The 12,973-nt window shown below is 31.3% G+C and overlaps 2 protein-coding genes across 4 annotated transcripts in view; one reads left to right on the forward strand and one right to left on the reverse strand.

Moving 5' to 3' along the window:
• On the reverse strand, positions 1-7,128 carry LOC126816377 (protein O-mannose kinase). Of its 3 annotated transcripts, none has more exons than XM_050542838.2 (3): positions 7,060-7,128; positions 3,026-3,356; positions 1-785 (listed from the first exon to the last, which is right to left on the reverse strand). In XM_050542838.2, exons 2-3 carry the CDS (start codon positions 3,113-3,115, stop codon positions 39-41), a joined length of 837 nt encoding a protein of 278 aa, XP_050398795.1. In that variant the 5' UTR covers positions 3,116-3,356; positions 7,060-7,128; the 3' UTR covers positions 1-38. The 3 variants fall into 3 exon arrangements, with proteins under 3 accessions (XP_050398795.1, XP_050398793.1, XP_050398794.1); XM_050542836.2 differs by lacking the exon at positions 7,060-7,128 and adding an exon at positions 4,721-4,844; XM_050542837.2 differs by lacking the exon at positions 7,060-7,128 and adding an exon at positions 4,670-4,739.
• LOC126816369 (SH3 and PX domain-containing protein 2B) overlaps positions 4,900-12,973 on the forward strand; it is a 23,286-nt gene continuing 15,212 nt past the window's right edge. Inside the window, exon 1 of the mRNA XM_050542813.2 lies at positions 4,900-5,115. Coding sequence (XP_050398770.1) covers positions 5,050-5,115 — 66 coding nt within the window. The 5' untranslated portion in view covers positions 4,900-5,049. The remainder of the gene's footprint in view (positions 5,116-12,973) is intronic.

The raw sequence follows: 12,973 nt of genomic DNA on the forward strand, positions 1-12,973 counted from the left end.
TCAAGTTCATGTGATTTTAATAAAATATAACAAGTCATTCATTCAAAGTGGTTAATATTAAAGATATTATTGTACACCTTCTGGTACATCAGATACACTTCCTGAGCCGTTGGTCTCTCCAAAGGATTTTCATTTTTACAACGGCTGTTTATATCAAATAATTTTAAAAGTAGACCAGTTGATCCAGGTCTCTCATTAAATAATACTTTACAAACATCAGGTATTTTCCAAATGTCTGTTTTCTCATCATAACCTGGCATGTGGGAGTCACTGAAAGTTGAATCAAAGGGCCACAACTGTTCAGGAGCGACATAAGCACCAGTTAATTCTTTATGACCACATTTTATTAGTTCGTTTCGGCTTCTATTCACTTGAGGAAGGGCGTCAGCATCATTTAATATCAAGCTTAAATCATCCCGTACGAGAAGTTGTGAAAGGGCTTTGTGGGGTTCATTTGAGTCACACATTACCCTAGTTTCATTAAGACCTGTGTGTAAAAAATTGATAATTTCTATATACTTTAAACATAATTCAAATCTTTTTTGAAGGTGGTCTAAATGTTGGTTTTTGTAAAATATTTGTTCTATTCTATCAGCAGATTTTAATTCATGATATTCAGTTATAAACAGATCTGAATCCCAACAATAACCAATAAGCTGGACAACATGGGTGTCTGGTTGAAAGTTCATCAAATTGGTCAAACCATCCTGAAAATCGTCTCTAAAATTTGGATTTTTCACCTTATTAATAACAATAGTATTTTCTTTCCATTGGCCAAGATAGACCTGCAACATAGGATAAACATTTTTAAACATTCAACAAATTAAAGAACGTCAATTACGAAATGGGTAATACATAAAGGGAGATAACTACTCTATTCTTACCCCAGTCCTGTAGTCTGTGTAACTTATGTATAATATTTCATATGCTGTCTATAAAATGAAGTTTTATCCTGGCACATGTTACACATCTTAACATGGAACAAGGAAGGAAACCATAAACAATAGACATGTAAATCAATTATTAGCTATAAATAAATATGAAAATGTGTTAAGGGAGATAACTGAGGCTATTGCCAAAACTGGACTTTTAATTCTCTCCACATTGACTTCAATGAAAATCTATGCCATTTTGTGGCCTATTACATTTTTTTAAACATTGCGATGATCCTCAACTTTATAACGCAGTCATTTGATAAAATTACTGAAGGAGGTTGAACATCTCTATATATCTCCTGCTTTTTATGCCTCATAATGAAAAATATTATAACCGAAGCCTGACAAAGAAAATATAAATTCAAGCCTTCTCCTTCGATTCTATTATATTCTAGATAAAAAACCTCACCACAATTTGCAATGAAAAAAGGGGTAAACACAAGAAAATAGGTATAATTGTTGTAAATACAAGATCTAAATTTGTCTTCCATGATATCAGTGGTAATACCAGTCTTAGCTCAATTGTTTTATAACAAAAGAAACTGATTTAATTTTATCAGTTATTGAATATAATAAATACAAATTAAAAATAACAAGAAAGCAATGGCATTGACAATTAATGTGCTGGTTGTAATTGTAGCTAATAAATTATAACCATGATGATTAAAAGTGAGTGATAACATTTGTGGTGGAGTTTGGAATATATGAGCAATTTTTTCTAACATATGATGTCAATTGACTCATTTCCATGTGGCTGAAATATAACTGTATGTAACTGCTGAATAGTAACACTGCCTGACACAGTTCATATTTAAATTAATGTAGGCTAGTTAATATAATTTAAGTTAAACATACATAATGCAAGAGCTAAATCTGATTATTGCAAGTCTTTATTTAGGCTTCAGATGTCATAGAAATTATAAATTAGATCTTTATTTACACATCAAGCACAAAATCAACTCTGTAGACCCACGGATGGCCTGGATTCAGCTTGGATTTAAACGGGATTTCGTTGACTGATTTAATTTTAAATGGCATCATGAGCGGAGATTAACCGTTACGTTTACGTCATACTCCCGGTTCAAGGCTAAATGATAGAGTGTACGAAGCGATGCCTTAACAAATGACATCTAAACTATTTAAAGTGCAATAAACTAAAACAGATAATGACAAATTATACAATTCCTGGAGACCGTGTGATGACTAATACAGACAGACAGGTCTTCTGTCTTAATGATATCAATAAAAATATTTTTATTTCCCCAATAGGCACGGCGCCACTGGTGTATACCTATAGATTTATCACAATTGTATTATAATATTATGTCCTATATTCAATTGATTTAATGCATGCCCAAAATACAAGTAAGAATGAAAATTGACCCTCTCACTCATTTTGTCCAATTGTTATAAAAATCCAAAAAGGTAAAACACAAATTCGGATATGATGACAGCAGACAAAAGACAGCAGAGATTATGTAGGTGGAGTTAACGCCTGTCAATCAAACGATCGGCCATACTAAGAATCGGTGAAGATGGAATTCAATCCCATTTCTAGTCAAAAATTACACTGGTGAGTGGTGATAACTATGTTCAGAATAAAGTAATTTGACTGAAATTTTCATCATCTATTTTTGATCTGTTATAGCAAGAATGGCTAACTCCTTATAAAAATCTCCCATAATGTATCTTTAAATTAATATACTTATATTTTAGTTTTACATCATATATCCTTACTATGAAATAATAGTGTTGATTTAATATTTCAATCTTATTTGGTAACATTCAGTTTCTCATGAATTTTAAATTGATGTGAACTAAAGCGATTCAGTAGCTGTTGAGAAGAATGTATTTGTATACCATAAAGGTGTCTCACCCAAATTATTATGCAACACCATACAAATGTGTTATAAAGGTATGGCCTTTTTAGATCACATTATTATATTTCCTAATCATTATAATAATTTGGCTTTGAAATGGTATCAATATTGACATATAAATGGGAGAAAACCTCATAACTGAGTTTAAGAAATCTGTCCTGTTAAAGAATAGTTTTGCAATATTTTGCCAGTATATATATATGTTCTTACTTTTTTTACAGCCCCTTCTCCAATCTGTTCATTCACAACCAATTCTGTATCTATTTCTTGACAATTTAGCCATTGGTGACATTCATTCATGCCATATAAACTAAATGACCCATATCCACACTGCAGGTGGCATTTTGTTACATTATTAACAAAGCTAGTCAGGCATATCTTTTTTATATCTTCTTTTAATGTCCACCTCCATAGTAAATAACTAACCACAATAACAATACAGGTTTGACCTACTATTTTAAAGGTCTCCAGTGCAGGGATTTAATCTGATTGTCCTTGTTTAGTTTCTGGCATGAAATATCATTCACTTCAAATAATTTACCTGAATGAAAGTGAAAGAATGAATTTAAATATAAAAAATAACCACCATGAATAATAATCATGTAATATTGCAACAAATATTCAAAAACTGCTTTGCTAATAAATTTTAAATACCAAAAGAATATCTGGGCATAATATTATATATATATACCGGTACTTGTACATGTATTATCAGCTGTCTGTTTGTAGTACATGTACACAGTTTAATCACATCTGAATACACCTGGAAAATTACAATTACCTGTTTACATAAAATAATTGTATTCAATAATAATTAATAAAATAAAAGAGTCCTGGTCTGATATCAGCTATATTATATCAATAATGTTATTAGAGGAGCTAAATCTATATTCTTTGGAACCTAAAATGGACAAAAATGGGTCAAAATGCACAAATTAATGTAATAGATACACTGATTTACATTTATTATTTTAAACATTTAATGAAAATTCTATTCAGTTTTGTTCATCAAAATAAGTGATCAGCCGAGTCCTATTAGTGCAGTCTACATCGGAAGGCCTACATTTTGAAATTTCACTTATGCATTGACATTTAAACTGGTTCGTCAAGGCGTCTCTTCACAAATCACGCTTGAGAGAATAGAGTACATGCCCGTCTACTAGGTTTTTAAAATTATTAACTGTGTCTTAAATATTTGTTATCAGGAGTCCATATTTTCATGGTACAATAACAACATCAGTCGAAACGTTGTAGTATTAAACTCAGTAATTGTGTATCCATAAAACTAACTGTATCTTGTGTTAAGAACATCAGCAGCCTATTTATTGTAATTTGCAATGGACCAATAATTTGTGTTTATATAAATTTATATAATATTGAATTTGAGCTTTATGCCTGTTAAAGTATAAATTATTTGCCATGTTGTAATTTATCGTTGTTTGTGTAGATGTATGTTATGTAGTGTATGCTGCACTTAATTAAGTTAATTATTGATGGTTTATAGTATGTACAATGACGAATGTACAATAAAATCTAATGGTAGGCCTATCTTGATCAAGATACGTGGCCTGGCAACTTTCCATACTTTTTGTCAACAAAAGAAACCTATTTGTTTTAAAATGATTATAATACTTTTATTGTCAATGTTATTCAAACTATCACTTTATATTGTCAAGACCGTGTATATTGCAATTATTTTATCACAGACATATGTTTACATGTTATAAATATTAGTTGTGTAATTAAATAAGGTCTATTATCTCCTCGGTTTACAATTGTTAGTAATTATTTAAATATTTCCTGTTATTAATATAAGGTCAAGATCTAACAAAACACATAATTTTCTTAGCGTACAGTCAAAATCATATGGTAATGCAAAAACCGTCTGACTCAAGATATTCTTACTTTATCGTGTTAATACAGCGCTCCTGATTCTGAAGGTATATCCCGTGAGTCACGCGTAAGACAGTCGATGCAACCGGTTTCCGTTATACTTTTAGACCAATGATCAACTGAAACCAGTTTTGTTTTAAGGGAATTCCTACACATCACGTGACATTTTTGTAACGTAAAAATTCGTTATTTCCGGGAGTTTCACCAATGTGAGAAGGCTTTACTGTTATTGACATTATTTTAACGTTAAGTTGTTACAGCTGAGTAAAATGTTCTTTTTGATTAGAATGTAGTGGTGTGAATATATATAATTCAAAAGTTTGGAGTTTACTATTCTCAAAATGAAGTCCATAACAGAAGTACATGTAACTGATGTGGAAAAACGACGGATCCCTAGTAAACATTATGTAAGTAGACTTACTACGACGGTATAAATCAGAATAACTGTTTTTTTGGAGGGGGATTTACGAAGCCAAAAAAAATACAAATATCCGGAATCTTCTTCTTCGTGTGTTACATGATGAAGAGGATTAAATATGCATTACAAGAGCTAAATCTAACTATTGCAGGTGTTTCTTTAGGCCTTATATAGGCTTAGTAGATGTTTACTAAATTAAAAATACATTAGTTAACAACTTATAACCAAGATCATAATATGAACTCTCGATGTCATCGAATGCCTGCGATAGTTAGTGGATTAGATTACATTTTGTTTTGGATGAAATAACCGTATAAATGGATAATCAAGACTTTGTTTACTATCTGAACGTTAGTAGGCCTAATGACGATTGAGGCTAGCCTAAAATTGAACAGCTAATAGTAATAGTAATATCTAGGTTCAGAGTGAAGCAATTTGACTGAATTTCAGCATATTCTCATTTCCTTATCGTTTTTTAAAACTATTATAGCAAGAACTGTCAGCTCATTGTCTAATCTTACCTAGTGCCCCTTTAAATTTTGTGCTGTGTGAATATATTTGATTTATTCATAGTTTCTGAACTAGTAATTACATGTACATGTACGAGCATTTTTTGTGTGTAGCTGACTCATTTAATCTTTTGACAATTTAATTATGATAATGATACATTTGTGAATGAACTCTCTTGGCTAAATGTCAAAAATAATTATATCCAGATTTAGAAAATAGTTAAAACTCTAGAGACTAAATGTATGTACTTTGCTATTGCCCCGGCCTTAACAATGGTACCAAAAGTCATAAATACCTCAAAGTGTATCATTTAGTTCCTTCTTTTAAAAAGAAAGATTGTATGTGATCTATATTGTTATGTCATTACACATACTGTAACTAAACCAATAATCACTGGTTTCTTAAAAGTGTGCCTATACATTTATTAATCACAAAGTTTCTATAAATATCCTCTTATTAGTCTTATCAATCTATATCTACATGTACATGTAATATAATAATAACTGATTTAACCTGATTTATATAAACTATAAATACACAAACTGATTTTATATACACAGGTAGTAATAATGTGATCTAAATGTTAAAGGTAGAACAAAACAAAAAAACATTCAGATCTGAGTAACATTAATATTATTGCTATTGACTCCACAACAATACCTGTGTATATATAAACCAGTTATTATTATATTACATTTATACATGTAGATGTAGTTCCCATGATATACACTGATTACACAGGTAATTAGGTGTCATGTAAACATTATTAGTACCTGTATTAATAGATGTACTTTAATTAATAGTTTAAATATTACTCATTAATTATGATAGTGTCTAGGTGATTACCTTCAAGACATTTATTAATATTAAATGTGAATGCATTCAGTTTCTTATCTTGTCAAGTATGTATACTCTTTCATCTAGACAATTTGTATTGTAAGTTTTTAATTTGACTAATTTCTAGTCTAATCACAGACTTTTTGGATTGATTCCCAGCCTTGTGTGAGTCTCAGCTTGATATTAAGTGGGTAATGGGGGTATGTCTTGATGAGAAGGTATCTGAGAGCAAAAAGGAACAAAATAGAAATAACTTGCAAGAAACAAAAGCTGTACAGTCCGAAAATAGTGTTGTTGAATGAGGAATTTAATTATATGATGAACTGCTAGTGCTACATACCGGTATAAAGTAAAAGTATGCTACCTTGCACATAAGTGCCAAAGTTTAACTTCTATGCCAGATGGATCTAAAGTAATTAGTCACACAAACTTGTCAAAGGACATCATTCATCGCCAACAAAACTTCATTGCTCAGTGATACCAGCTGTTCCAGAAAGATACCCTGAATAAAACCCATGTCATGGGTAAAACATTGTCACTTTGTTTTGTGTCATTCTGTTGATATTTCATTATTATTAAAACTTACCATATGCACTATAAATGTATTACTATATTTTATAATATATTGCACGATCACAATACCTACTGCTTTTCAATCATCTACAGAACCAAAGTCTAGAAATCTTGCCAAAACAATTGTTATAGATATACTTGACTTTGAAAATTGTCTTATTCAGAAAACATTAATGCCTTTGCGCCTTTACGGTAATATAAAAAATACAGTATGTCAATAGAAATCTCACATAGATTTATGACTGCATACAATACAATGTTGTTATTTTTTTTTGGTTTAACTTAGATGAAACTGCAGGGCATTATATATGATAATAATAATAATTCATGTTGCTGAAAGGTATGCATTAATGTCTTAAATACTTTATTAATGGAGCTCAAAATAAGATAATGAAAAGTTTAATAATCCTTCAAGTTACATGTACATGTACATGTTGGTATGTATTATCTAGTAGACTGTTTGTTATTATCAGGTACACACATATAGATGTTTGAGTATGGTGTACCTCTGGAGAAGGTCGTCATCTTCATTTGTAAAGTGAAGGAACAAAAACTTGTTGTTTACCACTCTATTTCTGTCTATTCGAATTATTTAAATTTTTATTAAGGATATTTCTTTTGTTAATGAGCTGTTTTCTGTTTACAATCTACATGTAGACAAATGTCTTCAAAGTTAACAGTTAGATGATTAAAGGTTAACAAACCTTAAAGGCAGACAATTCATGAGAATACAGATTTCTGCCAGAGGACATCAAAAGTGAAATGGGGTGACTTGCTTTATTATAACTAAAAGAAATATTTGTAGTATTTGAAATTCTTTGAGTAGTCAGAACACATTTGTATGTGAATTTAAATCTAGTTTACCAAGAAGGTGTGTTTACTTGCTCATACTTTAATCCCTGAAGATGTAAAAGCAGACTCTTGAAATAATGATTTTTATATGCCCACATAAAACAAAGAAACCTATTGAATTTCAGTAATTTCTTTTAATTACTTTTACAATTATGGCCCTTGTTTCATCCGATCTGTATTAAATTAATATGCATTATTTAGATTAGTAAAACGTAGAAGGATATAGAATTTTATCAATTTCCGTATATATAGCTTCTAAAGTTATGGCACTTGTTTCACTTTGTTGAACCTTGTAAGAACCCTCTGATGACAAAAGTTATCATCTGATCTGATTGATATCAGTGTCTTGTAAAAGCTTCCATTACCTACAAAAGAATAAATGTGTGACAACCTTTGTCGGCTGCTCGGACGATTTAGCTGCTGTAGACGTATGCCTGGCAACCTATCTTTATTGTATATCTACCTGCTGGTATTTTAACATTGTGTTGAACAGGTATTAAATACATTATAATAGAAACTAAGCAGTGCTGAACAAATTGACAGACAGTGACTGATGCCTTTTTTCCGACAATAAAAATGTCAGGCCTACATATACTACCTCCCAGATTCAGCTTGAATCGAGGGGCCTATTTGGTTGAACATTAAGTATGACAATCAAAGGAATGAACAATTAAAACTTGATAACTTGTTTTTTTTTCTGTTGTTTGCATTTGACCTGAGTTGGCTTGATACCTTATTTAGACACAACATATTTGAAAGTACAATGCAGTATCGTACTCAATAAACCTAATAATGCTAAGGAAAAAATAATATTAAATACATAAATAAGAAACACAACACCAAATCAAATATTTATACTAATTTATACAGCAGAATGCTTCACAAAGACCATGAAAGGTAGCGGACACAGCAATCAATTCTTGGCTATTATAAAATGTGTTCCATATGAAAACAAGGAAAGAAATTGATACATAAGGAACTGATTCTCGCTGTAAAGTTATTGCCTTCAGGACTGATGGAAGTGTTACGGAACTCAATAACAAACCCTTTAAAAAAAATAAATGTACATGCAGTTTGGTAGAATTTCAATGCCCTGGCAAAAATACAAATAATTTACATGCATTCTGATGCCTATATGTACCAGTAGGTCTATAATTTTTATGCATCCATATTTTAATGTGTAGGATCAAAAATATGAAATTGGTTGTATATTGCGATTTGCAGCAGTCAACGATTTATTAATGGACTAAGATGTCAGTTTCAGTCGACACTGGTTATGAGATTATGTGAATATTGACTTGAAGTTACGCGTTTTCATAAATTCTTAATTGTTTTAGCGCTAGGAAGAAGCCTATAAAATTTGAACAAATTCAGTAATTACTTTATGGGTTCTTGACCACAAACTTTGCTTTATGGACTACCTAGACCACTTAGCTGGTGTGGATGTAGGGGCCTATGTTTAATTGCCTAGCTGGCAGCCTATATATTATGTGTATGTATGTTTACCCTAGATACAAAGTTATCTGATCCCAACAGTTTAACAGGTTGAAGAGTTCAAATTGAACTTATTCAATATTACTGTAATGTTGACAATTTGCTACTGTGTCAGAATAACCCATGATTATATGAATCAGTTTAAGATGAATTGTGATAATATTGACATTACAATATGTAGGCAAACTGAGTGTGTGACTTCTTCTTGTTAGCAGATGTGAAGTACAGTTAATCTGTCTAGTTGTAAATATAGACTGTTGATTTTTAGTCTTATGTATCCTCAGAATATCATCATTTTACACACTTTATGTCAGTAAGAGTAGTACTTCATTCATTTTAATAAATCATAAATCTTAAGGTTTTTTATCATGATAGAAGTAAAGTTGGAATCAGTACGAGGAGTTTATCCACACTTAATTTGTTATTAGGACTGACATAACTGTGGCAGAATTTGACTCCCTGTCAATCATGTTGCTATTCTGTCAGTTATGACTCACATTTAAGAATTCCCTTTGTCTTTTTTAAAACAAAAATTAACATGTAGCATGTACATGTAGCCTACTGGAATGGTTGACTTTGGTATTATAATAACAGATTTGAGGGTAAGCACTGATTAATGTTTAATGTAATTGCAATAAAAGTAAGATATATGTGACCTGTGATAGCAAAGTAAGTCGAAAGTCGCAAGTCTTTTATGATATTAAAAAAGGAAAAAAAGGATTGCGACTATGGACTCACTTTGCTATCACAGGTCACATATATATTACTTATTGCAATTACATTAAATCTTAGTCAGTGCTTTCCCTTCAGTGCATCACAATATCAACAAGAGGGGTTGGGTGCCCGAATGGTTAACGCGAGCGTAGTACATCATAAGGTCTGCCATTGAGTCAAGTGGGACGGGTTTGACAAGGAGAAGTGTCACCTGTCCAACCTCATGTATTTTCTCCAGGTTCTCCTGTTTCTCTCACTGCTAACGACAGGTATGCGCAAGAGAATTAATGAAATAAAATTGAACGTTAAACCCTCTCATGATATCAACAAATGGTTCAAATAGGCCAAAATATTTTTTTAATGATTTAACATGAATGGTAAAAATTTAGATTTGACAAATAAAGCAAAATATTTTTTTTTTTATATTTTTAGCTATTTTGACATTTTTTGTTGATATATTATTATCGTAAACAATGACTGTATATATATATACCTACTTGTATATTAAAGTAGATATAGAGTACAAATACTTAAATGTTTACGGTAGAGAAATACATGAATAAATAACAAAATATGTCCAGTAAAAAAATCAACTACTTTTACTTCATTCTGATATACCTCAAATCATAAACTGTCTACTCTTTCTCGAGCGTCTTCATATGTTAGTTGTATATACCTACATGTACATACAAATGGTTAGTGGAGATGGGGTAGGAGTGTGGAAATCAAGCTTTGTTTTCTATCCTGTACATTTATTATCTCGAAGCTCCTATTTATGTACATGTATTATCATTTGATCCAGCAGATAGGCAGATCCTACCGGCCACACCAGTCCAGCCTCTGCTACTCTTTTAAGGGAGTGCTGCAATCCCTCCTCTCATATTGTGAAATGTGTAATTACATGTAGGGATTGTTCTGAGGTCAGTTATTGTACATTTACATACATATGCATAATATTTGGGCTTAACATTTGTTTGAAGATCCGATTCTTCCACCCATCGACAGTACATGTACTTTCAATAAGGAGTTAATTCGTCACTATCTTGGATTTGTTGGTGGATTTATAAAGTATTATAAGTTTATACTTCAACAGGAAGAAATTTTATTTGATTTGTGGTTCTCATTGATTGTCTGAAAATAAGACCTACACACTTTCCATGAAATACGTGGTATGTAAATCACATAAAATTGGGATTGGGTCAATAATAGTGAATGAGTATGATGTAATAAGTTATAGGATGGGTTTATTTCCTGGGGATATCTGCTATATAGATAAATATACACATATGTTTTATTAAAGATAGATTTAAAATAACCACACAAATTGTATAAATAGTTTTTAGAGGACCAAGTGGAAGGGAAATTTGATATTTTCTGAAAAATGCAAATAATGCACAGAAACTTTAAAGATACATTGTGGGAGATTCAATAACGAGTTGACAGTTCTCACTATAATAGATAAAAACTAAATAACGTAAAGGCAATTTGCCGAAAATTTCATTCAAATTGATCCACTATGAATCGAGAACTAAGCGAATAAAATATCTGCCTAGCCTCGGTCACCATTACTAAAGTCAGTACACTAAACAGCATAGTCTCGATTATCCATTTAATCGTTAAATCGAGACGGAAAGTTATGCAGTAAATCGGCTCACAATCCACTTAAGATCACAGGCTAGTGATGCCATCTAGAGTTGATTATGGTCTGGATAAGTTAATTAATGTCTAATTAATAATTTAGATAACATTTCAGGCCTAAAGAAAGACCTGCAATAGTAGGCAGATTTAGCTCTTACATAATGTATGTTTAACTTTAATTAAAATAAAGCCTAGGATAAAGCATATTTTTTCGCCTGATCATGCAGATTGAAATTCGCCAGCGATTTTTTATGGCCGATCACAAATGGGCGCACTTAGCGATTGTCTCAAGAGTGTACACCATTCTGTGGGTAAATTATGTTGATCATGTCACTCATGTGGACACCATTTTGAGATCATGTGATATCAGTGAAGTTTTCGATTAACTTATAAGTATGGTTCGCTTGACAATATACGCTGGACATGGACAGAAGAGCGGATTTTCCGGCGAATCGATTTGCGGTGTATAATATTTGACCCCAAAATATATAATAATATGCTAGATACAGGCGATCATCTGGTAAATGTTTCACCGAGCGGAATTGTTGTCACTGTGAAAGGGCACACAGGCGATTTTTGAGATTGATTTTGATAATTGGCATGCTTGGGTGGAAAAATACGCTCGTCTCATAATGCAGCTTATTCTTTCTTATTATCTACATGTAAGTGCAATTGTGTGAGAAAATAATTTGATATAATCTTCTTGTGAAACCCTTCCTACTAAATTTAAATGTTCATTTAAATTATATGATCCTTGTGATATTAAAGCTGTTATCTTCTGTCCATTAGTTCATAAGGAAATAGATAACTAAATCATTAAACTTGACTTGTTAAAAGTGAATTCAATTAATTATAATAAGTAAAAGTTAAAACACACACAAGTACATGTATTCATATGTAGTTGTTATATTTAAATAAGATGTGTTTTATTGTCTTTCTATGTATATCACAATGAATAAGTTGTTTAGTTGCATATTCATTCTTAAAAGAAAGCGGGAAACACATTATCTCATATCCATTCATTTTGATATTGTGGTGCACAAGTTTTTTATTTTCACAAAGTAGGTATCGGTACATGTACTTTTAGTACATTGCTGAGGTACTTTTAGTAAACCGTATGTGATGGGGATTAAGATTTGTTCATATGCAATGGGGTTGCCGTTTGTATACTTTGTAGTCTTATTGATATAAGACTGACCATTGTAGAAACAAAACAGCTTTCTTTAAGA

The sequence above is a fragment of the Patella vulgata genome, chromosome 3, assembly GCF_932274485.2.
Source record: "Patella vulgata chromosome 3, xgPatVulg1.2, whole genome shotgun sequence".
Classification (NCBI taxonomy): Eukaryota; Metazoa; Mollusca; class Gastropoda; family Patellidae; genus Patella; species Patella vulgata.

Bases quoted from the DNA above. Each gene is read 5' to 3' on its own strand.
- LOC126816377 (XM_050542838.2), bottom strand. From the start codon at position 3,115: ATGAATGAATGTCACCAATGGCTAAATTGTCAAGAAATAGATACAGAA. The intron at 786-3,025 runs GTAAGAACATAT...CCTATGTTGCAG, and splicing joins GAGAAGGGGCTGTAAAAAAA to GTCTATCTTGGCCAATGGAA.